The sequence below is a fragment of the Strongylocentrotus purpuratus genome, unplaced genomic scaffold, assembly GCF_000002235.5.
Source record: "Strongylocentrotus purpuratus isolate Spur 01 unplaced genomic scaffold, Spur_5.0 spur5_scaffold_9, whole genome shotgun sequence".
Lineage (NCBI taxonomy): Eukaryota > Metazoa > Echinodermata > Echinoidea > Camarodonta > Strongylocentrotidae > Strongylocentrotus > Strongylocentrotus purpuratus.
Window position 1 is genome coordinate 34,937,882 of NW_022145615.1, and position 27,394 is coordinate 34,965,275.

The window sequence follows — 27,394 nt, forward strand, 5'->3', positions numbered from 1 at the left end:
AGGAAATGGATATTATTGTATTGTATTGCTGTCAAAGGATCAAAAGGAAATTGAAACGGAGGCCCCTTAAACAAACTTACTAATAATTTGCTATCGAAATAAATTGAAAAGTATGACAAAGTCTAGATTTGTCACAATAAGTGGCACCCACGTATTTCTATCTATTTCTTTTTGTGATTATTAAATTATCTTAAAGTGTTCTTGCATGATAATTGGGTCATGGATTAGTCGTCTTTGATATATTGTTTTACAAAGCGAATAGTGGAATCGGATTAAGGAAATAAAACCCATGTGACCGTCAAAGTTGGTCTCATGAGCATTCTAGCCATTTATTTGTAGTGGGTTCACTACAACCAACGGCCCCTCGAGACCCCAAAAATAAACATGGGGAAGACAGAAAATATATAGGTCTCATGAACTGTCGGTCTTGAAGGCCGTTTCGTTTTCCCATAATCCCATACATGTATGAAAATCGCTGTTGAAGATTAGTTTTGAATATAGATAATTCAACAAATCAAAAACACAGAACGCCCCCCCCCCCCCCACCCCCCGAACCTAGGAAACCTTATCGTGCACACAGTCAAACGTTTCCTCAATTGGGTCTGAGATTGATAATCGCTCTTGGCCACATTACACTTTCCATATTTTCCCGAAGCATCATCATTGTGTTATAGACCCGACTCACAATCTTTCCGGACGTTTGGGTTACGTGCTCAAGTAAGATAATTATATTTCATGGTCTGTTAAGAATGAGATTGGTGGTCCTGGGTACATGTTGCTCTTATAATGACGCACCCGCTTTCTATGCGTCAACGCATTACTCTCTGAATCCAGTACATACGGACCAATGTTTAAATTTGATGCGTAAAAGACAAGCTACAAAATAATTCAAACGTCAAGGGTGAAAAAAAACAATAGATGCTCATCACACGTGTTTGTAAAGGATGTGGTATATTGCTGCTATATACATTCTGAAATGCACGGGTTTTTGAGAACTCAAAAAATTACCCCCCCCCCCCCCCCCCCCACATACACACCAATTCGTCATCCGTGGCTTAATAACATTTTGTTTGGCATGTGTTCGCAACAAATGTCTGTCTGTATAAGCCAAGGGTTGAATTTAAATAGGGTGTGTCGCGCGCGACCAATCAAAATATAGCCCTGTAATGTGACTATTGGAAAACTTTCATTTTTTATTTTTTTATTCTATCCGTATCATTTTTATCAGAGATATAAATACATTAGTATTCATCGGCACACAAAGTAAAGTGGAGCACAGAGGAGGCGTACAGATATTACATGTGTTAAAAGTAAATCAGGAGGGTGTAAAAATAGGTCCTTGTGAAATACCACATTGTCACAGTCCGGTATTGGAGTATTCGGTGTGAAAAAGTAGTTAATTGCCTACAAGTAGATATAACTTCTTGGTTCGTTTCTCCAAAACCAAGTCGCCCATATGCGTAGCTTGGCTTACGGAGGATCGACACGCCCCCTTCAAAGGGAGACAGAGGGGCGGGGGGGGGGGGGCACTCGTGGGAGACAGACAGACAGAAAAATAAATAAAAGAGAGAAGAACAGGGTGAAATGAAAAGAGAAAAAAGATGATAACATGATACGAGTCGCTTCCATATTCCGGCAGTTTGTCCACATTGTAAAACGATGCTCCCCCTCCCTCCTCTTCAACTCATTGTTTACACTTTTCATTCTCTCACTTCTTGTTAAACTTTTCATGTGTTCCTGGCTTTGACAATATTGTAACATTACCAAGACCCATTGTGTCTCAAACGTTCGATCAAATTGTCTCATTCACATGTAGACCTACACGCTTTCAGTAATTGCTTTAAAATCTTTTGATTTCCCTCTCAAATCTTCCTTTTCCCTACAGTGTCTGGTCACAACAATTTCAATTATTGTCTCCTTCACAATCCTTGAAAAGAGAGTAGCTAAAAAAATCCCCTGGTCCGGGGTGTTTCCTCGTTATGACCTTCCACAAAAACGCCAACGAAATTGACAATGACATCGCGCAAATATGTCTTGTCTTGGACTTGGAAACATGAACAGACTCAGAAAAGTTCATCCCTAGTCCATCACGGGTAAATTGCACTTAGGCTACATTTAATTGAAACGACTGAAAGACAAATGTAACCACGGCAATGACTGAATAATTATCTCTGATATCTCATAACCATTCTCAACATTAATTTGATTTAGAAAGGGGTTGTGATGGTTTTCAAGCACTGAACCAATGGATCAACAATACTTTAAACGTACCCCTATATAATTGGATGGATAGATAAAATAAATAAATAAATAGATACTTTCTTTCAGCATGATTCTTTAGTTCTAGCCAAGTTAGCAGGAGGTTAAACGTGACACTTCTGTATTAAAAATGGTTCACTGACATAGAGTCTACTTGATGGGTATTTTAAGTTTCAGGTCCCGAGATAATTTATCTCCCAAAATAAACTTCATTCTCTAGCATTCCCTGTTGGTAGAACTCAATCCTTCATTCGTGCTATATTTACCCATGTACAATAAAGGGATCTTAGAACCGGAAGGTTCAGGATTCAAAATCAAGTATATGCATTCATCCAATATGAAAGAAAGCCCACGTGCCTGTCTGTAGGCTCTTCTGTGGCGAGCACAGTATACATACCATCTTCCAGACAACAAGAGTCGGTAGTGGAAGATCACTTTCATTGAACTTTCCAAATCAAAGGCATTTCCGGTTATCTCATCTCTCTGAAATCCTTCCTGAAGGAAGCGATATATCTTGAAATGCTTTGAGGTCTATATCGATGTCATTTCTTTTAAATAAATGACGACTTGGCGATGTCCCACGGAATACACGTAGGCCCGTGACATAATTACGAAGCCATCATGTTTCTCGCTACAATTCAGATGGTTGAAAGAACTTGTGAATTATAACTTATTTCATGCTTATCATCACCATTTATTCAAAAATTAGTGGAAGAGGTCAAATGAACGCTCACTCAGTTCAGATCTATAAATACGTACTCTTTCTTACCCGTCGATGTAAACCTTAACCTAAAACCTGATTTAACCTGAAACAAAATTTCCAACATTATTGTACGTTTTATTACTTTATAATTATGATAATTAATATATCATTAGATTATTCATGCTTCTTTAATGTACCATCAACAGATATTATTTTACCTGCTGATGCTGCTGCTACTGATATCTTAAATCAGAATAAATTAGATATCAGATCAAGAAGCATTTACGAAAAGTTGTTTTCTCGACTGCAGCTCACGAGGCCGAAAATATCGTTTTCGCGGTTTTCCTGAAAAGATTTATCTAAGAGTTCATGAGAACGATGGGCCATGAGACCGACAGGCCATGGGACGGGCAATGTCGGTCTCGCGGGCTTTCTGAAAAAGACCGAGTGTTCAGCATAATGACCTTATCGGTCTCAAGGGCTTGTTGGTCTATTGAACCTACGAGAATGTCCCGATTTTCCCAACCCAATTAAAGGTTGTGACTCACAACTTTAAAAGTGTTTTAAAGTGCATTCACTACATTCGTCAACTGCTCCGGAATTTTAGAAGTGCTCACGCTGAATTAGAGATCACATTATAATTAAACGCAGGGTGTGGCACGTCCTCTGTCTATCAGAGTCCATCTCAAGAAAATGTTGGCTGACAGTCTTGAAACATCACCAACAACAAAGCTAAAAGGAAGATATGTGTCATCGTCTCCCACACCATCTTCTAGAGTCAGGATAGATAGAGTTAGGCTGCGTTCATGCTTAAATTTTGAAGGCAGAATGAGCGATCTGAAACACTCATCGTAAACGCTCATCGTGATCGCAGTTCCACAATGTAGTGTTCATGCTTACTTCTCTGGCTCCCCCAGGCAATTCTCAGTGTGTGGCCTTAATTGGTCTTCCAGCTGGATTCGCAAACCTTCACTGTGCATGCTACGTAGACCCACTAGAGGTCAGTGCGTTGACCCCATTTAAACGCGTTTACAAATTGTAAACGCATCTTTTTGTGAGTTTACGATCGGCGATCGTGATCGCCGTTTTTCGGTGATTCTACAAAAGTGAGCTAAGACGCAACCGTGTTTTAAACTAAACGCGTAACAGATGCCTGATTCTGGCCGTCAAAATCAGCATGAACGCGCCCAAAGATGGTGCTCTGAGGTAATTTGCCATGATGATGAAATCGAAGGAAATTGGCCTAAAATTGGGAGTTGAAATGGTGCGTCAAGATCGGCTGGGTTGTCTTCCATTTTGCGGTTTGAAGCAAGAAACTCGATACGATCATTAAACACTGAAATTCGATTCCTCGCTAGTCACTAAGATTCCTTTTTTAATAGGCTTGATCTATATGCTAGATTATGACATGAATCAAGAGAGTTTCCGCTAAGATTTTCATCTAACTATATTTGGAATTCAAAGAAAAGGCATCAAAATAACAGAATTTCACAATGAATGGGGTTTATGACTTAAGAGGGGCAGAAAATATGTACAAATGTGGGTACTGTAGCAACAATCTAAAAGGAAGGGGTAGGTTAAATGTAGTGCACATGTAATGACTGTTCTTGCTACAATAAAAAATACCACGTACGACGAATAATCTTTGAAAACAATCGGCAGTCCGTCACTTGGAATAAAATTTGTAGGGACATTTTGGAATCTATATTGTGCCTTGAAAAGAAGTGCTATGAATACTAGTCGGTTAATTCTTGTGGTAATCTAGGCACACCGACTGTTTTGACTTCAACTGTAGAACCATTTAGAACGTCTGATAGAATATGTATAACTATGTCTACCTAGCCTCTAACCTTCGTGAATGACGAAAAGTTAGGCAGCATGATCAAGAGTTACTGCTTACCAAAAATAGACTTTGTATCACAAAATTCAACTAAAATAGATTTTACTTTCCCTCATAACGTTTATTAACAGTATGACATCACGGATTCGTATTTTATTGTTATCCAAACTGTTTTTAAATGGTTGATGGGAGTTTAATCAACATCATGACATGATTTTGATTGTGGGTATTGAGAGTTATAGCTGCGTGTCGTTATTAGATTTACTTTGATTGAATCAAGGGCTCCCCATGCTACCATTCCCACACACGCACTAACGGCTGGCATTTTAGTATTTAAAGCTCCGTGGTCCTCATCAATGCTAACGAATTCACACACCAAATGAGCTATTCACCTAACTAACTTTCTTAATTTCTATACAATTTTGAAAATTAAAAAAGGGTACTGCTTGTGTTTTCTGTAACATGTCACTCCCTCAGCAGTTAATTTGACATATCTGAAAATTGCATACTTTCCTTTCGCCGAGGCAATTCAGTCATGTATAGGGTTCATGTTTCAACTATTACTGCATTATCAAGGAACTTTACCTATATCTTACCTTTTCAATCCATATCTTGAAGAGGTCAAACCCTTATTAACATGCTTCAATATATTTTAACACATTTTTTCGCTCTTCATTTTATTGTTTATATTTCCCCCTCCAAAGTCTTCACAAATGCCCATACTTATCCTTTTCATTCCCCGTGTGCATTGCATCCTAGTATTCATTTCAATCCTTCAACTCTATAAAGGCTGCTATACCTGAAGATCGTCCCTTAACCCTTATTTGCACTCAGCGAATGAATATAACCCCTTACATGCTTTTAGAAGCAGGATAAGATTGGGATAAAGGTTCACATATTTTGTCAATGATGATGTATACCTTTATCAAACCCTTCAGAAAATGCGAATATCTCTCGTATATCATTAGATAACCTCAGCACAGGGGTGTCGCTCTTGGGGTCCCCCTCGCCATAACTACAAAAACTTAAGTAGATAATGTTTTCAATTTACGTGTTACCCTCTCCCTCATTCTTCAAGATGGATCCACGCTCCTGGCTCTTCCTTCGCTGGTGTTCACTCCTATCAAAGATTCAAGATGGATCCACGCTCCTGGCTCTTCCTTCGCTGGTGTTCACTCCTATCAAAGATTCAAGATGGATCCACGCTCCTGGCTCTTCACTGGTGTTCACTCCTATCAAAGATTCAAGATGGATCCACGCTCCTGGCTCTTCGCTGGTGTTCACTCCTATCAAAGATTCAAGATGGATCCACGCTCCTGGCTCTTCGTTGGTGTTCACTCCTATCAAAGATTCTGACATTACGATAACATTTAGGTTAAATGCATCCCCACCTCAAACAAAACCTCCAGCAAAACTCTTCCGGAATCTGGACGGAGGGTAAAGGTGTCCCCTTGCACTATTGGTGTTCACCGCCCCCCCCCAAAAAAAAAAGTCTTGAGGAATCCCGGGCTACAGCGGGAGGGGAGGCCAGTGATAGTGTTACAATTTCATCCCGAGCGGACGACCTCTCACACGGAGGATGTCAACAAACCTGCATGACCCTTAGCAACGACGACAGGTGAGCTGTGGGGGCCCTTAGCAACCTATGTGTGCAGCTCCAACATCCGCACGGCAAGATCTAATTTGCAACATTTTCATCTTTTCATCAGTTCATGCAAAGGTTACATGGCTCATCGAATCATGTAATAAGACATGCCTCAGTATGTTCTGATAACGAAGAGTTGGCCCACGATGAAGCTACGTGAATGTCAGGACACCAACAAATACCTTTTTATGGAATAATCTATAGATTGCGTCTACACGTCTACAGATAACCAGATAATCTCCGACATGTCAAACGATAAAACTTTCGACTCCGGATGTCTTTACAAACTTGTCAGTGTTTCTATAGTTTAAGAAATACCTTTATCAAAATATTTCATGAGATTATTGACCAGTAGTCGAATTCTCCCCTGCTGAACTGTCGACTGAAGCCGTTAACACCATCTGACATTATCTCCTATTAATGGCATAACTTCGTGTCATCTTGAAGATTACATATACCTCCCAAGAGTATTCAGAATTTTCACTTGCAAATACCAAGGGTCTAGATTACAGGTGTTCATACTTTACAAGATAGAGGACAGGTATAGCTGAGACTTCCAGGATAAGACATGTATTTTTGTTAGAAACTTGAGCTGATGAGTCATGTCTCTTTCCAGGACAATGATGGACACTTAATGAGTGATAGATAAGAGCAATGTTATCCTGTCCTAGACCAGACTTAATTCAAACATATCCGTCTAATCAGTCGATTGTGTATAACTATAATTTCCACTAAAGTTACTACATATTACTTTAAAATTCCACTGATATTTCTTTAGAGAAAGACCAAAAATCTAGCTAGGGCCTTTCCTCTGGCACAAGGAGTTCATAGAACTCAATTCTTCAATCCTACCCTTTTTTACCTTCCAATCGAGACTGACACACATCACTACTCGAGTTTCTGGCAGACATACGCACGTCAACATTAAGGTCAATATTTGTGCATTCTTGGTACCGAATATCAGAAAGTCAGAGAATGGGTAATATTGATCTGCCATGAATTTTGACATTCCAGGGTTTGGGAAGTGAACCCGCCCAGACTTGAGGCAGGCATGTCATCCAAGTGTACGGCAGGCTGACAGCTATCGTCACAGGAGCTGAAATATAGGACACGACACGACATCTTGGTCATATCAAGGGATGTTTGACTGTTCCCTGGACATTATCATGAACCAATGGGTAATGTTAATCGGCTATGAAATCTATCATTCCCACAGTATGGTCCATGATGACACATTCCTCGAAAAACACATTTTTCCAATATCGGAATAGATAGTTACGACGTATCCGTGACTTTTCTCGGTGAACATAAGAGCATGTCATATTCGACATGGATTTGCAGATATTAGTCAGCTCATTCATGTCTGATACATTATTTTAATGAGTTTTATAACAATAATTATTATTATTATCAAAAAATAACTAGGTGTCAAAAGTGCCTTTTTGGAAGGATAACATTTCAGCACGAAAACTAACAATTTTTTGCATTTTTATATTTCTTTGTCACAGACATAATCAATCATCCCATTCGACACATTTCGCACCGTATTGAGCTTACATGAAACTCATATTTACCCGAATCGACTTCTCCTTATTCTTCTTCTGTCAAAAACATCATTAGCCATGAAAATGACACGACAGTGTTATTTGTTATACGTATGTAACTAAGTTTGGGGTGTTGTTTGATTCCCTAACCTTCCGTGCGTTGAATAAGAGAATGTTTATTCACGAAAAGTCTACCATTTCAAAGATGAAAAGTGCAAACCAGTCAAATGTACCGTATGCAAATAAAGATTGTCTGCCAACCTAAGACTTCATCGCGACCGGGTCATTCAGATGGTGAAATACTGCTAAATGAAAACTATATATTTTCCTTTGCTACAAAATGATTGATAACGGCTAAATATTGACAAAACCTTTATTTGACCTTGAGTTATAAGAGTATACTTTATATTACAGCAATGATTAAAATTACACGGTCTTTCCAATGCCATACAGATGCAATAAATGTAATTCATATCGCGTCATTGTGATCATGGTATAGTTATAGGTTTGTACAGTTTACCAAAAATATGGTCAAATTATTCTGTAAATTTATTACCGCACTTGTGAATTGTCTTCAAATCATTAAAGGAAGGGCAGAATATATAAATATTTCTAATGAAGTATGGATAAAATGCTCGCCCGTCTTCTGACCCCCCCCCCCCCCACCATAAAATAAGTGTGAAAGCACTAAACCAATACGCCACTATTAACAACAATGAAAGAAAATAAATTGTAAGGGGAGAACAGACAAAAAAAATAAATCATTCAATCTATTTTCGGTATACGGAAAGTAAACTAGTTGTTGCTATGGTGGATAGGTCTAAGGAAAATTTCGAGATGACTGCAGCCAAATTTTTCACAAAATAAATCCAACAACTAGGCAAATATATGACGTGTAGCAAGTATTCTTTTTCGTCAATACAGTACAATACAGATCGCCCTTTTTTGAAAACAGGAAAAGTAAAACAGTCATATCACTAAGAAAAACAGGTACGCCCTATTTCATTATCACCAACATTATATTTTAGTTATTACCTGGGTGTGTTTCTGAAATAAAAATAAAAGATGAAACACTTTAAAATTGATAGGTTTCCAAAATAACTTGATCATCGTCCAGTTACTGACAGGTTCATTGTGTATTGGGCGTGCCATATCTCTAGAAATGGTTCAAAATATTTGCTTGACGGGTCAAAAAGTCTAATTAGGCGACTCGCAACATTTACAAACAATCCATTTCTATGGGGTCCCATTCCAATCTCCTAGGAAACTATATTCTTTTCTTTACGATGGATGAAAATAGAAATGGGAAAATATTTCTACTACGATGTTTTGAATTCCGCGACAATTGACTGCGCCCATTGAAGTGTCATCAAATATGTGATCGTTCGTACGCAAGTCCTTTTCTATTTACTTGTTGCGTACAAAATAAACAAGAGAAATATGTTTCGTCTATTGATCAAGTCTCGTTAATTGTTAGAAGATAGCGTATTTATCTAGCGATGTGAAGTTATGCCAGTTGACACTCGTACACTATGAATGACTGGTGTGAGACAGAGACAGACAGGTCTGATATTCCAGGTCAGTTTTGCGTCTGGGTATGCAGTATCTCATACCCAGAAATCGCAGAAATTATCATGATTCTTTTTGAATAATTTCTATTATATTCTTTATCGTGGACTAGAATTCAGTAGAATTAGAAAGACATATCGAATGTAATTTTAATTAAAACTTTATTCAAGAATACAACCCTAGAATTTTCGTATGAACTAAAGCATTGCTTTTTAATAGGTTCCTCATATTTCACGTTATCGATTATTTACTGCCATCATTGTTTATTGTCATTATGCTTTATCTTGCTGACCTTAATAATATGTAAACTGTTCTTTTGTGGAATGTGAAACAATAAAACAAAACAAAACAAACGAAACAAATTCTACCATGGACAATGGAAATCATGTTGAGAAACTCATTAAGTAAACTGAACTTTAAACACGGAGAATACATTCGATTTGTTGAATCTTTCAATCTAAATTATTCATCAATAACACATCATTCTACCAACTCTCCACCTTTCCTTGTAGTCCAATTATCATTATTTCACGTTTTAAGAAACTTCAATCACTAATTTTTTTCTAAGATTTTCCGATGATGTCATCTTACACATTTCGCATTTTATTGCCAGATGCAAATGCTTGAAAGTATTTTTTTCGCGCACTAGTACTCGAATTTGTAATCAACTGTGCACGTTTGATAACGATACAATTATTAAGCATTCACACGTTGACGTATTAGAGCACCTTTCTTATAAAATCAATATTTATAAACGCTGACCTATATTCGCATTTGAAAAAGTGCAACAGTTCACTTTTATTCCCGGGATGGGGGACTTACCTCATCATGATTAGAGCATTCATTGTTCTTAAAAATGTGGCGCTTCTAGCGCCCTCCCCCCTCCTCCCCTCTATTTGAAGCTCCCCCACCCCCCTCCCACGAAATGAAAATCGATGTATCACCTGGTCGGTCCATGGCACACAGGGATATCCTGAGACACTTTCGCCATTTTTCTGGAGAAAATCTCGCCCCGTTTGAATTTTTTTATGGATACGCCAGTGATAAACAAAGTGTTTTCTGCGTACGAAAGATCGAGACGAGATATCGGGTTAGAGGAGGTGACGACACGAGCCGTCATCGTAGAACTTTGATCAGTCTTTTTGTGTCTTTGTGTCTTCCTCGCATATGAACTTTCCAGTTTCTAATATTTGCGAGTGAACGAAGCAGGCGAGCAAAATGTTGGCATTTTATTGCTTGGCAACTATTTTTGTTCATTGTACCTTGTACCTTGTACATTACCTTGTACCTTGTGTTCGTCTCTTCCGAAAGGTCCGCTAGGAACTATAACTGGAAGTATAACGAGAGTATAAATTTGTGTAGTTCAGGGGTTATGCTATTTGGTTTAATTTTTGGGTTGCAGATTTGAAGACTGTGCTGGATTTGATGTCCACGTTTGGTTGAGGTAGGTCATTCCAGAGTTTTACAACTTCAGGGAAGAAAGATTCTGCGAATGATGTTGATGAGCACTGAAAGATGGTCAACCGTTTATCATTGTGTCCGCCTACGTCTTGATCCTTTCCTCTGGAAATAATCTCCTAGTGGGATATCTAGTTCTGCATTAATCATCTTGTCGAGTGAAGTTAGCCTTTGGATTAGGCGTCTTCTCTCTACGTTGTCCCATTTCAGTGTTGTATATGCATTTCAGTCAATATGGATGCCTATATTTGATTTGCAGTCAAGTCTACATTGTAATTTTGTTTGCAATTCATCTGTGTTAAAGTTTATGTACTGCGGAATAAACCAATAATATAGTAGGGAGAAATCCAGGACAGAATCAGACAAAATCAATTTATTTTTACTACATGTATTTCAAAATGACTCAAGCGAGAGTGACGTGACAATGCGTATCAATAACAATAACAACAAAATCCCCAACACTTTGCAGGGCCTCCAAAACGCCGATCACGTGGAATTCCTTTCGCGATTTTGTTCTACTTTTGAGAGTAACTACGAAAAGTTCACGGCACTTCTGTCATCGTTCTGTCAAAGCTGAAATATCTGTCATAGTTTGGAGGTGGTTTAGAAACTAGGGGAAAACGCCATCAAATATTCCACATCGCGCCGTGAGGTTAAATAGCTGTGAAACAATGTGGACACCCCGCTGTGTATCAAAGTCTTCTCTTACTACAGGGCCCATATAACTTGCTACTGAGTTAACATGTACCGACCTTGTACTTGACTTATAATCTTTGGAAGATCGGTTCCAAAATTAGTCAAAAGGGGATTTCAGTACAAGTGAATGTAATTCTCTGGTGAACTTACGAAAAGACACATTAAAAATTCGCAATTAATTTATCCCCACCTCTCATTGAAAGCCAATAAAAACATTGTTAACAAAAGAAGGAGAATAATGTATTTGACTTTAAATCAAGACGGGCAGCTCTTTCTCAATTCAGCTTTGCAAGTTAACAATAATTTGTAGATGAAACATTAGATCAAACGCAGTTTTTTTGTTCTCTATCGTCTGAAGGTTTCACATTGGACAAACTTAACCGATCGGTTTTGTGGTTTACGTTTACAATAAATAATGTTGATCTATAAACAACTAAGTCTGATTATCTATCTTTGATAGCCTGATAATGTGATCGAATGTGCCCCATCCCTTCCAAAATATAGATCAGTTCAAACCGTAGAGCTTGGAGCCCCACATGGAACTATCTTACCCTCACCCGGAGAAACGGAGGGTATTTCTTGAGGGGACTACGGGTTTGCTGTATGCAAAATTGTACACCCATTAATGGTATTTCCACCAAATCTGGTGTGCCCTCTTCTACGTCCAAACTTTGGGACTTGAATAGGAAGGTGACGACATGAAGATTATTTGTGAGCTCTCGAAAGCTCCCTTTCTCTTTTCAATACGGTAACAAGAGAAAATAAAAAGGGAATGTAGCGTACTTAATGCAAAGTTTCACAATATCCATGGTATATGGAACCTTATCAACGGTATTGAATCGAGGCCTCGACCTTTAAGCGTAAATGTGACTCTCAGACAAAATCGGCACTCATCACCGATGTCAAGATTTGTTTAAAATGACCCCCCCCCCTCCCATAAGAGTTAATGTGAGAGTTCTATTTGCCATTTTACAACGAAGAATAAGCATCAGTGGTTGGGTAATGGTCATTGTAGCGCAATTTGCATATTGAATGCATCCTTTGTTGCAAGAAAGACAAAACGTTTTCACATCGTCTAAAAGTTTGTACCAGTTTTTCTCAGCAGCCATACCCCTGCCATAATTTGTTGAACCCTGTAACTAATCATTCTCATGCACCTGCAGCTGGTATCCTGAGGCAAAATCACATTATTCTCTCACAATTTTCAGAAACCAGGTAGATTTCAAAAAGCCCTGCTCCCTTGACAACGGGGCATTCTCACATGTCAACTTTCCTGCGACGGAACCCGTCCCCGCCAAACAGTCCCCGGAGATCGTTCCAAACTTTGGTACATTTCTGATCTTGACCGCTTCTATTGTCGTTCAAATCGTTACCCAAGCGTAATTCAATTATCACATGATATACCCAAAGGATAAGAGCCGTGGAATAAAAAATGGAATCACAGTTATCATCGTTGCTACCTTGGGACCGTAATACCAACCATATGCTGTTGCCTTAACCTCAATCGAGTCGTATGACAGGACTTGTAGAATTTTTAATTCAACTTGAAATGCTATTATTGTGTTCTCGCTGGAACAGCTTCTTCAGAATAAAGCTTAAGTGTCTCCAACTTTTTCCCTTTTGTAGGATAGAGCCCTGTATGAAGTTCGTATGGTAAGAATAATGTAGGGAGGGGGTAACGGGGGGGGGGGTGGCAAAATTCTTAATGGGTATTATTCGGGGTGTCAGTCAGATTTAGTTACGCTTGTATTGCAGAAAGAAGTTATCGACCTTAAAAATTATATTAGGTCTAATTTGTGACGGTTTTTAACTTTGCACTTAACAATTGGAATAGTGAATAACGATTTTCATAGATTTTATCCAATTTTAAAGGAAATTATTTTTCCATGCAATGAATGTGAAGTGATGTAATCTTTGAAGGCTTTAATGGGGAGGATATATTTGAGCCAGGTTTGCAGTTACACCACATATTCTTTCGACAGGGTTAATTGGCCCTAAAAAGGGCCCACTCATGCTCTATCTCGACGTTTCGATAGGTTGTACCTATCATCTTCAGGATGAGTGTGTATGGTTGGATAGGGGTTTGTATGCCATTGGGTAGGTTCCACAACCACCCCAACAATTAAAAAAAAAGAATTTGTAATGATTTTGCGATGAATAATGACTTTATTCTTCATTTGGAATACACTTCAGCTGGAATTCTCCTTCAATCTTTCCATTTGTGAAACAAAAACTGCTGCGCCCACATGAAGGTAATGATTTTCTTTTTACAACGGACGACCAACATAAAATTGAAAATATACAGCGAATTTAGCACTATTTATGATTCAAAGTGTATATCTTGGGTATAAACCTGATTATCTTCTTTACATTACATTTTCTCTATAATCCTCTTGATTGGGAGAGAAAACCAGTCCTATTGTAGAATACTAATTCTCAATAATAGTTCTAAGCAGTGATGTCCGCCTAACTTTCCAGTCACTCGTAGTAATGCACAAGTAGTTTAATATTTATCATCTAAATTCGAGCACAGTTGATCAGATAATTGCATGTCATTATGATATTTCCTCTTTAGCCTTAAACCCACTTATTACTTTATATTAAACACCGCTGACTGACAAGAATTATCGTTGTTATCATTTTTATTTCACACATCACACCTAGCCTTTTGTGTCGTTACTATTATAGATGCTAATGTTTGGGCGAAACAACCAAACTAAACATGACTAACACACAAGATCAATTATTTAGAACACTTAATACTTCTGGATGACAGGCGACCGGCCATGATGAGTGAGCTAATTCAAATCATAGTAAAAGAGAGAGAAAGAGAGAGAGAGATAGAGAGAGAGATAGAGAGAGAGAGAGAGAGAGAGAGAGATAGAGAGAGAGAGAGAGAGAGAGAGGGGGGGTAGTGTGCGAGTGTGCGTGTGTATGTATGGGAGGTTGTTCTTATGTGTTGATTTCGATACATTCTGTTCTTGTGCTTCATAAATTATGAATGTAGAATGAAAATATAAAGCACAAGTAACTTTTAAATGAAATACAACAGACAATAATAGCAGGAAACACAATAGCAAGGATACAAATCTCCTTTCATTGATCTTATACTGTTGATATTATATCAATGAACAAATATAGTAATATATGTTCGTAGAATGGGGAGCAATGAGACATTATTGTGTTAAAATGGGAGCTTTGATGATTGCTACTTTTAAAAGCGAAAGAAAGAAATTAAGCTCAAGAAAGAAAAGGGCGAAACATATAGGTGACATATGCCTCGGTGATTAACTTGGTAATGGATCAGAAAGTATTTTTTAGAAAATGATTTTAGGGTCTAAGGGTACAAGTTGTTGGAAGGGGGCACACAGTTTGCACTTCTTAAGTTGAAACATTATTTTATGGTCATACTTTTGGCCTTTTGGGCTTCAACATTGACCGCCTATCGACACACCTTGGTCCCTCTGTCTAATTAGATAGCCGACGTGATGACAGCGTTTGATTGAAGACCACCTAGCAAAACCCATTGTTATAATACCTTGTTAGTATTCATTAAGTACTTCTGACAGAATATTGTTAACTTGTCTCTTGGACTACTGTTTCTTTTCTTCCACATTATTTTAACAATAGATGACGCATCACCATAAGACATTCTTATCCCCTGATGGTACTTGGAGCACCAAGTGGTCCTCATTAACCGTTCAGACCTACTAATGGAAAGGGGGAGAGGGTTGCTAAATACCATAAGGACCACTATATCAATACGCGCTCTGTATGGGCATACTAATGGAAAGTTGGAGGGGGTTGCTACATACCACCCGTGACCACTGCGTCAATACGCCCTGTGTATGAGCCTATACTAATTCTTTCTATGAATGGCTGGCTGAGAATAATTATTGTAGAAAGGGTCACAACACAAGAAACTTCGCTGACGGTATCATGGAAATAATGAAAATTATCCTTTACCCCCCCCCCCCAAAAAAAAAAAAAAAAAAAAAAATCTAAAACGATAAACCTACATGTACATAGAAGAATGTTCTTGACGATGATGTAGTTTAATTATGCAATGGAAGCACACATAACTCCCACTTTGGAGAGAAATACAATCCCTTGGGTTTTTTTCATCATAAAACTCCTGATGATACTCAAAGTGAAAGCCAAGTGCTCAATACGACACTGCGATCAACTACGTGAGATCGCGTATGGATCGTTGTTCGAATATTTCTGCATATCTGCATTTGCCACTCTCCACCCAGGTGTAGTAGATGAGGACCTGGCAACAAATATTTCTTGAATTATTTTAGTGCCTTTAGGCTTAATTGGGCTAGGCCAGCGTAATTGTAGCATGTACTTTGTAGGCGCTTTAAGCATCCATTTGGATTGAATATGTGCGCAATATATTGTACCTATTATTATTTTATTATTATGATTATTGCTATCATTATCATTACTATATATTATTATTATCATTATTTGATAGTATTATTGTCAACAATATTATCGTTATCATTATTAGACCTGATATATATATTTTGAGCAAGCTTTAGCTTATATTTATGACAAAGAGAATATAAAATATTAACTGCTTGTTCAATTTTCATAAAACTCAATATGGGGCTAATCATAGAGGAGGAAATGCCTTAAATATTGCCATACGAAAGAAAATAAATAGCATAAATAGACTGCTTTCCGAATGATGTTTATGTATTTTGTATTGTAGTTATTAAACTTCATTGATGTACATCAATATTCTGTTTATAAACATATTAATTGAATACATTTGTTTTATCCCATAAATACATTCGTGAGTCAGCAACATCCAATGATCAATACATTCATTATACAGATCGCCGTTTCGAATTAAATAATCATAAATTAAGTGAAGGAGTTTATCAAGTTTATATGATTAAGATATTAATGTGAATTTTTTTTTTTTTGAGAAGCTACGTTCAGTTAAAGATGCATAGGCCTGAATTTTCATTCTTGTAAGGATGCACTTTGTAGATGAAGTTTGTTAAGAAGACAGTGGAGGCAAATACGAGGTGAATCACATACACTTTGAATCAAGTTTCATGAACACTTTGTCAGACAATTCCCATAATGCTAATCTGTCGAAACAATTGGATGCGTGGTCGGGAAATCTTCATACAAATCCTCCGCGACACGAGCAGCATTAGCGGTATTTCCTGCCCCATGAATTCAACTGTCTGTCGGTATATCCAGCGCAATTAGTTACAAGTTTAGCACCGCGTGGGACTACATTGCTACAAGCAGGCGACCAGGGACTCGTTGACAGATTTGGCGGTACGGACCTGGGCCAAAAAATACGATTGACGGGTGAAGTGCTGGGTGTCAATTCGCATGGAGTTTAACTGTCAATAGCCAACGCCCTATTACCCGGTAATTAGAAGCTTGATCCGGATATCTGGGATTACAAATAAAATAGGATAATCTGCTAAACTGACTGGATCAATAGGATGCTAATGAGTCAATTATCATGCATGTTTATGGACCGCAGGATGGCAAAATCAAAACCTTATTAGGCCCATTTGGAGCTTCTGTTGACCTCAAAGTCTTGGGTTTCGGTTTCGCACATGATAGGTTGAATAAGCCTGATTGGCAATACCGTTACTTACCAACCAACAGAAGTTGTCATGTGCAAGTCATGATTTCTCTCCATACAAGAGACATACATCATACAGTCATGATTCATGTTCGACTTATCGTACTCAATCATCTATAGTGACGACAGATGAAGCGCTTTCTTGTGAAAAAGATGAGACCTATCTTGATGGGGGGGGGGGGGGGGGTAATCCACAAATAAGAAGAGAGTCTCCACGACATCTTGTCGAAATGTAGTGAGAAAAAGGGCAACTGAACTGTGATTATAGAATAGGAATCGAGTTAAAAACATCGTGAAAGATCATCAAAAGTTATAGGATCTTCAAACGAAGGAGACCTCTTTTATTTCAAATTTATTGATTATACCTGCAGTAAACAATCCTGTTTTGTGGTTCTGTCTTTTTTTCTTTGTCATTTATCCATAATTTCGGTTTCTACTCATACTATAGTTATCATCATTTTGTATAATGATAATGATTAATTGAAATACTTGTGTTTCATTTTAATTTGTATGATATATGAAATGTTTTAACCGAATAAAAAGGACTTTAAAAAAGTAGACAATCCTTGATTAGCGATTATCTACACAGCAGCTTCAATCGTATAAATGGCGAGGTACAAGCAGAAAAAAAGGAAAAACTGAAGGTGTGTTCACATTGTTTTATTAATGTTTGGCACACTGTGGTGAGATACAGAACCACAGTATGATTACTTATCACGATGTGATCACAGAGAGTACATGGAACATGTTCATATCTCTGAAAGTGTGTTCACATTGTTTTATTAATGTGTGGCACACTGTGGTGAGATACAGAACCACAGTATGATTACTTATCACGATGTGATCACAGAGAGTACATGGAACATGTTCATATCTCTGAAAGTGTGTTCACACTGTTTTATTAATGTGTGGCACACTGTGGTGAGATACAGAACCACAGTATGATTACTTATCACGGTGTGATCACAGAGAGTACATGGAACATGTTCATATCTCTGAAAGTGTGTTCATACTGTTTCACTACATGTAACACACCGTGGTCAGATAAAGAACTACAGTGTGAACTCAGAATATTTGGCACATTTCAATATTCAAAGTGTCTTTACACTGTTTTCTTATATTATGTGTAAAACGTGTGTCACGTACTGGTACCCACATACATAACTACAATGTTTACTCCGTCTATTATGTACCAGGGATAATAATAAGATTGCAAAGCACGTCATGGCATTATACGTATATGTATAGAAAATATTGAAATATCAATTTCATCAACACAAATATGTTGTGTCTGGGTGTTTTAGACCATCAAAATATTTTAATAATGAAGAGAACTGTTTCACAACCCCCCCCCCCCCCAATGAGCAATACAATGATATACATGTACTAGTGTGATAGTATATAGATAAGGGATGTTTTGGTGACCCCTGTTAACATTAAATGTTCTATTTCTGGATATCCTCAGCGAGTCATGCATTACAAATAGAACAGTGTACTGAAGTACACACCTCCTGACCAAGGGGGTATGGAACCATATCCAGTCAAAAGAAATACTTAAGGGTTTTACATCACAATCAAAAAGTTTTTTTTATTACAATTTGTGTTAGCAGGCCCAGGGTTGATAGGCCTAAATTGTCTTTGATAGACATTTACCAAGAGGGAAAATGGTCGAAGCCCTTGTCAACTCAAAACCACAATTATTAAGAATTCTTTAATTTCCTGGTTAGGTGTATTTTATGGAATGCCTGTCCAATTAATTTCTATTTTTTGAGTCTCAAGCGAACCTTAATTTGCAGAATTAAAAAAAAAAAAAAAAAAAAAAAAAAAAAAAAAAAAAAAAAAAAAAATCGCATTTTACATATTATGTTAAATACAAACGCATTGTAAACCACGTTAATATGCCCGTACAAAATGTCAATATCCATTAAATTTTCAAAGGGTCAAATCTATATCTTACTTTTGTTTTGCTAAATGACAGATATCGTGGGTGTTTGTTGAGTAAAGCAGATGACCTAATTCTCGTCAATGTTAATGGCCACTGACATTATAAGTATAGGTGTATGTATGAGTGAAAGTAACTCTACGACATGGGCCCCATAGAGAGCTAGTGGTCATAATGGACAAAAAGACTGACCGCCCAGATTAACATGTCATCCATAGAGCCTTTAGAGTTATAACGAGGACAAAATAAATTAAATCAGTTGGTTGCTATGTTGTTTGTGGCTAAATATTTAGAATTTCCTTAATGTTTTCAGGGATCCCCAAGTCACACAAATGAACAGCTCAAATACTTTAAGACTATTTCAAAATGTTAGACCCCTTAACCCTTACTGTACTGGGCTATTTTGAGCACCCGCTGACTGGGGGGGGGGGGGCCTGGGAGGCCCCCCCCTATGATCTCGGCCGTCGATTGTCCGATGAACACGAAAATTTGCATGTTTGTAGATATTTACGTAAGGAACAAGATGGTATAATTAGTTTTTTCCGAATATGCAAATTTTTGTTGTTAGCCTAATTAATTATGCAAAAATGCTAATTTTATGCATTTTACAGAAAACATGTCAAACTCCACTTTTTGGATGTTGAAACTCATTATTCATATGAAACTTCTTTTCTAAGACAAAAAAGTTAATTTAATGTAATTAATAATGATAATTTATGCAAATTTTGATGCAATTTCTTTTTTTTTCTTTTTTTTTTTGATGACATGCGCATACTAATTGTTATGTAACGCCTTACAGGTATATCCGATTTCGACGAAAATGGTATCAAAATGTGCGTAAGACTTGAGGGAAAAAAGTCATGAAACGACAATTCAAAATTCCTAGCGGTTGCGGCGCAAACTCCGAAAATGTCGAGGGGGGGCCTCCCAGGCCCCCCCCCCCCCCCCCCAGTACAGTAAGGGTTAAGGACCAACGACATCACCCTTCCTCTCTATTATGTCACGCAATAGTTAATGGGAGTAATTTGATTAGTGCTGTATGAAAATTGTCGACACTCGAATAATTTATCAAGAATTTAACGGGTTGTGAGGGTTTTTTTTAAACTAATCGTTTAAAATCAGAGAAGATATTATTACATGTATCAATCTGCTTTCATTCATTGTGAAGTTAGAAGAGAGAATCAGGGGTACTTATTTTCATTTCAAATGATATTTTCTTGGACATGATAAAGGTAAATTAAACTAAAATTCAGTCACTTACGTTGCAGAGCAAATGGCTTTAGAGTTGGTTCTGCAGAATTCTGGCGTGCATTTAGGTTCACATGTTGGCGGGCCGGGAGGAGGTTGGTCATGACTCCAGTCACCATGTGCTTCAACTGGTACACCTGAGTAAGAGAGATAGGGAAGAAGAGAGAGAGAGGGATAGAAAGAGGGAAAGAGAGGGGGAGAGAGAAAGAGAGAGAGAGAGAAAGGGAGAGAGAGAGAGAGAAGGGGGAGAGAGAGGGAGAGAGAAGGGGGAGGAGAGAGAGAGATGAGAGAGAAGATAGTTAGAGAGAGAGAGAGAGAGAGAGTGAGAGAGGTGGTGATAAAGTGGAGAGAAACACGAGGCAGAGACAAAGATGATAATAGGAAAGAAGAAAAAACAGAAGGGGGAAGAATTTAATTTAATTTAATTGATATCTTTATTTATATACGGTTAAAAAGCCCAAACAGTTACAAGACTGATATCCATTGGGGCTGTGTGAAACAATGTAAATACATTGAATTAACATAAAAATGACGATGGTACATTAAATGACATATTCAAAACAAACAGGAAATAATCAAGACAAATATTTTTTTAAATAACGATAGAATAGTACTGCCGAAAATATGAATTAACAATGATCATGAGTGACCAAGAGATGGTTGATCTATAGAAAGAGAGAAAACATGACAGAGAACGAAAGAGAGAATAATAAAGAGTAAGATATAATGGAGAGAGGAAGAGAAGAAAAAGAGAGAGAGAGAGAGAAGGAAGACAAAAAAGAAGATTATTCAGGGAGATACATCAGTGAATGATGGGAGAAAGACATTTAGGGGATGACAAAGTGAGACAAAGGACAAAGACGCAGAACAAATGAGAGAGAGAGAGAGAGGAGAGAGAGAGAGAGAGAGAGAGAGAGAGAGAGAGAATGAAGATATTAAAATTCTACCACATATCTCAGTCTAGATGAGCGCAAAATACCAAAGGTTGTCACGCAATTTTCCTGATTTATTCTAACGCTGAAAGGTGTGACCAATAATAATCAAATAAATTATATCCAACCTTTATTTATCAGCGGTCAGCCATACTCAATCGTTTATCAAGCCTATCAAACTCCCTTCTCACAGTGCAAGTGTGTCAGTTTATAATAAAAACCATTTAGAGCGATTAACCCAGAAATCAAATCTTGAATGAAAGGGCAGTCTCCATTAAACTCCTTAAGTGTCAATATCACACGACATTTTACATTGTATTTTCTAGCCTAGTTTAATCATCAATTTGATTTTCCTGACCCCTCCCCCTTAATACAATTTACAATTCATGACATATGTATGGGTATTTGTTTTGTTACTATATAGATAACAAATGAAAAGTGTTTTTTGCTTTTGCCGCCCATTAAGTACCTCTTTTGCACACTTCACCTTTTAATTGTATGATATAAGTGTAACTTTGAGGATTTCAGTTCGATTGACAGTAAGTTTGATTTTCTTCCAGTTAATTCAATTCACATTTAGCATTTAGTATTCAATCGATATTGACAGAGTATCGAGAGTATTATCCCACAGAATTGTGTTTAAAAAAATCACTTTAAAGAAAAATATCATGTTTTTATCATTGATATTTCTTTTGGGTTGTGAACAAGGTAAATCATGTATTTCTCCCCAATATGAATGGGAACCTGAATAAAGTACCTATTTTTGTATACATATGCAAGTTGTTTGTTATTGAACATACAATATGGATATAAAAGATCTATAACAAATATTAATAAAAAAATCCAATATCCTTCTACAATCTTATCTCATAAAATGATGAACAAACATTTTGTTTTCTTCAGATGTAAAACGAATGGGCTTCTCAAAATGAACGACTTATTATTTCGCTCATTCTAACCATTAAATATTGAATTTCTTTGTTTTATATTTGGATTCCTTTCTTCAAAACATTTTTTCCCATTGACCTACTAACTGGCCTTCTCGTTATAAATCATTCCATTTCCTCAGTTCAATCCTTCATTAACCTTAATTCTCAAATGGGACGATTTATTGTAGTTTGAGGAGCAAACTGTCTGTGCGAACAGAACAACAAAATCAATTTTCAAATATTTTGCTGTTTCCTGTATCCAACCCCCCCCCCCCCCACTCCCGTCATCGATGAAGTTTGAAATATTCTTAACCTCTCACTTTTCCTTACCATAAGTTTTCCTCCCTCCCTCCTCATCTCCCCTTTACCAATATCATCCCCTTCTCTCTCTCACTCTCTCTTTCGTCCTTTCTATCCCTCTTTTTCTTTATCTCTATTCCTCTCTCCCTCCCTCCACCTTCTTATCCCCCCTCTCTATCATCTCGCATGCTATATTACCCCAACTAAACCTCTCGACAAAGACTCCTCCTAGGCTCCTGGCATGCCTCCTATAGTATGTGGGAACGTGGAAGTTGATATAAACAGGCGCGTGCGAGACATGTATATCTCCCATCCGTCACTTTCTGATGCCAGCCGGGGTTAATAGGTCACGATATGATTGCGATTTGTTGATTTATTTATTGTTTTACACGCCTTTGATCTCAACCGATTCTCCGCAAACGGAAAAAATGGCGGGAAAAGTGAAGCTCTTTTCGTTTCTGGACAGCTTCAGAACTATACATTAGCTAAAATTTCTTCGCTTTGTTATTACCTTTAGGAGACCGTAATGTGCATTGGAGTCTGGAGTCTTTTAAGGTTTCAATTGCAGGAATTCGGGAAAATGTGGATGAACTCCATTAATTCACGTTGTTATGTTATTTGTATGAATGCTGTGTGAAAATAAATGAATCAAGAAATTATATTAAAAAGTATTAAAGGGATACCAGGAAAAAAGATTTGTATAGAGGAGAAGAAGAAAGAGGAGGAGGAGGGAGCGGTTGTGTTTAAATCAAATTTGAAGAGAAAGGTAGCAAGAAGGAAGCGTAAATAAGTTCTTGTGAATAATTAACTATTAACTATGAAACAAAAATAATCTAAAGACATCATACTTAACAGCTTCACAGCTTGAATTAATTTGCTAATCGAATTCTATTAATACAAAATAATATTAGACTACTTTTATCAAATATTCAAACGTATCGAGGTAAAGGCAAATTTAATTTCTCAATGAAATACTAATGAAGCGACTGCCAGAAAATACCGATCCCAATTGGAATATGAAAAGCAATACAGAGACGAGAAAGTATCAAAATAAATAAAGGAAAGTTAGAAGAAGAAAAAAATCCAAGGTTACGTCCAAAGACGAGAAGAAGACGTATCGGAGGGAAACCCAGTTTTCCTTTGAAGCAATTCCGCCTCGGCTTATAATGCGTGTTTTTATTTGCAAAGGCATCCATTCTTGTTCCGCAATTCTCTCCCCCTCCCCCTCTCTCTATCTCTCCCTCCTCCTACTTCTCCGTATAAGTGTTTACTCTTAGCGTCCAAACACAAGCAACAAGCAACAAACGGACCCTGCTATAGAGGGTATTGCTTTACAAATGGCGCCCGAATTATGTCACAAATCGTCAGGTAAAATACATTTCAACAAAATATATTTGGTTAGAGAGTAATTTATCAGCAGACGGACAGTGACATTTCATTTTTAGCTGGAAATATCTGTTTAGTTTGTGTTGCGGGATGGGTGCAAAGGCGGAAACAAAACAAAAAGTTACACAAAAGGCAGCTAAAGATTTAATGGCTCAACATTGTATTCATTATGTTCGATTTAATTTATCTATAATAACATGGAATTTCGAAACATTAATGCTAATATTTATGTCATAAATATTACCTATGTGTAGGGCATAGTAAAATATACATGGGGAATAAAGTAGCTGATGAGAAAGACGGTGTTAAAGTGATTGACGGCTATGAATTAATGCATTTCCCTATCTGTTGAATGTGGCCTCCTCGTACATTAATTGGCGCTGGGTTCCCCTGAAAAGGAAATGTAATAGCTTATACAGCTCTCATTCGTCACTAGTGTTATTAGTTATTTCTATATCTCTTGTACTAGAGAGGAAACAGTGTTGTATTCTTGGGCGATTAATTCTATTTCCGCAATCATTCGATTAAAATAGATGGAGATTTGCACAGTCACGCTTTAACAATACGGCAAAGTGGCAGTGATGAAGCGTGGGTCCAGTTAGTAAGGGACTTTAAGGGATTTGATAGAGAGGGGAGGGGGGTACTCGGAAATATTGGCTAAAATGGGAGACGAAAGGGGGGTAGAAAGCACACACACACACAAATCATTTTGCCCCCGACATTTAAACAAAACAAAACAACAACAACAACAACAACGTTTTCCCTTTTTGTGTTTTTTGGTCAACCCAGGGGGGGGGGGGGGGGGGTTGAACCCCTAACCCCCCCCCCCCCCGTAGATCCGCCCCTGAAAATGTATAGCATTTTATTTTGTTGATGACATGTAAGTCTGCTTAGCCAAGTTTTGTCATTGTCATTCTAATGTTTACATGTACAAAGAAGAATCTAAACGCCCAATTATAATCTTAAACGTAGAAAGTAATTGAATTACTTCCTTTGTTTGTAATCTATCAATTATGACTCTTCCTCTTTAAGGGTTTAATAGTGAATGAACTCGAAATCAATCAGTTACAAGCCCTAAATAAATGAAAAATAACTCTGGTCATGTTTGTTGGCACAATGGAAAAGATGCAAAGATCCGTAAGATACATTAAACAGTGATAGTATTGTAATGATTATGATTTCACAAACAGTTCGAGAAAATATTTGTAGGATGTATTGCATTGGCATTTTATTGAAACTGAATATTTCGACTGATTTCATTCGATGTATTTGTTTAAAGGGATTACAAAACTTGTGCTATTCTTTATGTTATACTGAAGTTTTCGGGAAATCATACTTTTTCAAAAATCTATTGAGTTAATTAGAGCATTATATTCAATATTGAGTGTGTCTTTATTATCAGGGGCATTCTAACACCGTGGAATCTAAACATGCTAACATGACGGTGTTTTTCTAGTATTCGGTCTTACGCCTGAGTTACTAAATGAAAGGCGGGAGCTTTCCCTCAAATATCTCGTCAGATTTGCCCACTCACACGCCCGACTTGACATCTTCTTTTTAAATTAACATGGATGACTTCATGGCGGAGTATATTTAAATGTTTGATAAAGAAAAAAAAAGGGTCCTCATTTTAATCGATTATTCAAAAATCTGTCGTTGGACACGTTGGAGAGAGAAAATATACTTAAACAACGGGAAAAGGGGAAGATGCTCGATTAGGTTTGTCTGCATACGTATTATGAGTGATTTTAAGCATTATTTTGTTCTCATCGATTTTTATCGACTTGTTTGTGAGGAAAGTGCATATTTTTCCTTCTTCCATCTTGTTCAGGTTTCAAGGAAAGTTTAATCTTTGTCTGACTCATAATCGTATTGAACCATGACTCCATCATTATTATGAAGGGATATAGAGAAAGAGAGAGAGAGAGAGAGAGAGAGGGGGGGGGGGGGGAGGGGGAGAAAGAGAAAAAGAAAGAGAAAAGGATATAGAGAGGAGGGAGATGGGATGGGGAGAGGGGAGAGGGGCAGGGGACAGAGACGGGGAAAGTGGTTAATGAAGTACAGGGGAGCCTGGAGTCTGGAGTCTTTTAAGGTATCAATTGCAGGAATTCGGGAAAAGGTAGATGAAATCAATCATGTCTTTACATTACTGTTACATTATTGACGGGAAGGAACAGGGCAAATACTTAAAGTGATGAAGAAAAATGGAGAGTTTGGACGGGACAAGATTGGTAGCTTGTACTCGATAATAACAAAATAATTGTGTCTGTTTTACCTAGGGTAGCCACATCAGTATTAATACTGCTCTTCCTGCGGGCCCTGTAACTATTATTATCCCAGCAGCTGCCAGGTACCCATTCACACCTAGGTGGAGAGTGATAAATGTGGTTTAATGCCGTGTCAAAGGATATCAGTGCCGGGCTGTAATTCGAACTCGCAACCCTTGGCTTGAGAGTCAAGCGAATGAACCACTCTACCACGATAGCTCCACACGCATGAAAGAGGGTTGACAGATTTTCAAGGACGGCACAGCTCACCGTTTCAGCTAATGAATAAAAGAGTACAATCGGTCACCCATGATACACCATCACCCAATAATAAATACAAAATAATTGTATCTACATTGCTTCTCTCCACCCAGGTGTTCAATGGGTACTTGGTAGCATACGAAAGACACTGTAGTTTGCTCAGCATGGTGAGCACCTGTAAAATGGCACCTGACTTAAATGCTCCGCAGGAATGGAGAATGTGCATAGTGCATTCATTGTGCACGAGCAAGCCTGAATCTGATGACCTGGGTAATAGTATTCCCATAGAGACATCGTAGATGTATCAAGCCCTATATAAAACCAAAATATTATATCATTATTATTATCGTTATTATCATCATTATTACAATTAATATAATTATTATTATCATTATCATTAAAACTATTAACACAAAAATGAAGAGGGTATCAATACTCTAGTATTACTGTTTTAAAATAGTCCAATATAATGTTAATTCACATTGTCATGTTGTTTGTATGAATGCAGTGTGAAAATAAATGAATCAAGAAATTAAATTAAAAAGTATTAAAGAGATACCAGGAAAAAAAAGATGGGTATAGAGGAGGAGAAGAAAGAGGAGGAGGAGGAGGAGGAGGAGGAGGAGGAGGGGGCGGTGTATTTAAATCAAATTTGGAGAGAAAGGTAGCAGGGAGGAAGCGCAAATAAGTTCTTGTGAAAGGGGCACGTCGCCGATTCAGGATGAGAGAGAGAGAGAGAGAGAGAGAGAGAGAGAGAGAAAGAGCTGGGGCATTTACCAGCCCGCACACGTA

The 27,394-nt window shown here is 37.6% G+C and overlaps 1 protein-coding gene across 1 annotated transcript in view; it reads right to left on the reverse strand.

The window, feature by feature from the left end:
* Positions 1–27,394, reverse strand: part of LOC578400 (cysteine-rich motor neuron 1 protein) — a 44,500-nt gene that overhangs the window by 11,022 nt on the left and 6,084 nt on the right. Inside the window, exon 2 of the mRNA XM_778570.4 lies at positions 20,541–20,664. Coding sequence (XP_783663.1) covers positions 20,541–20,664 — 124 coding nt within the window. The remainder of the gene's footprint in view (positions 1–20,540; positions 20,665–27,394) is intronic.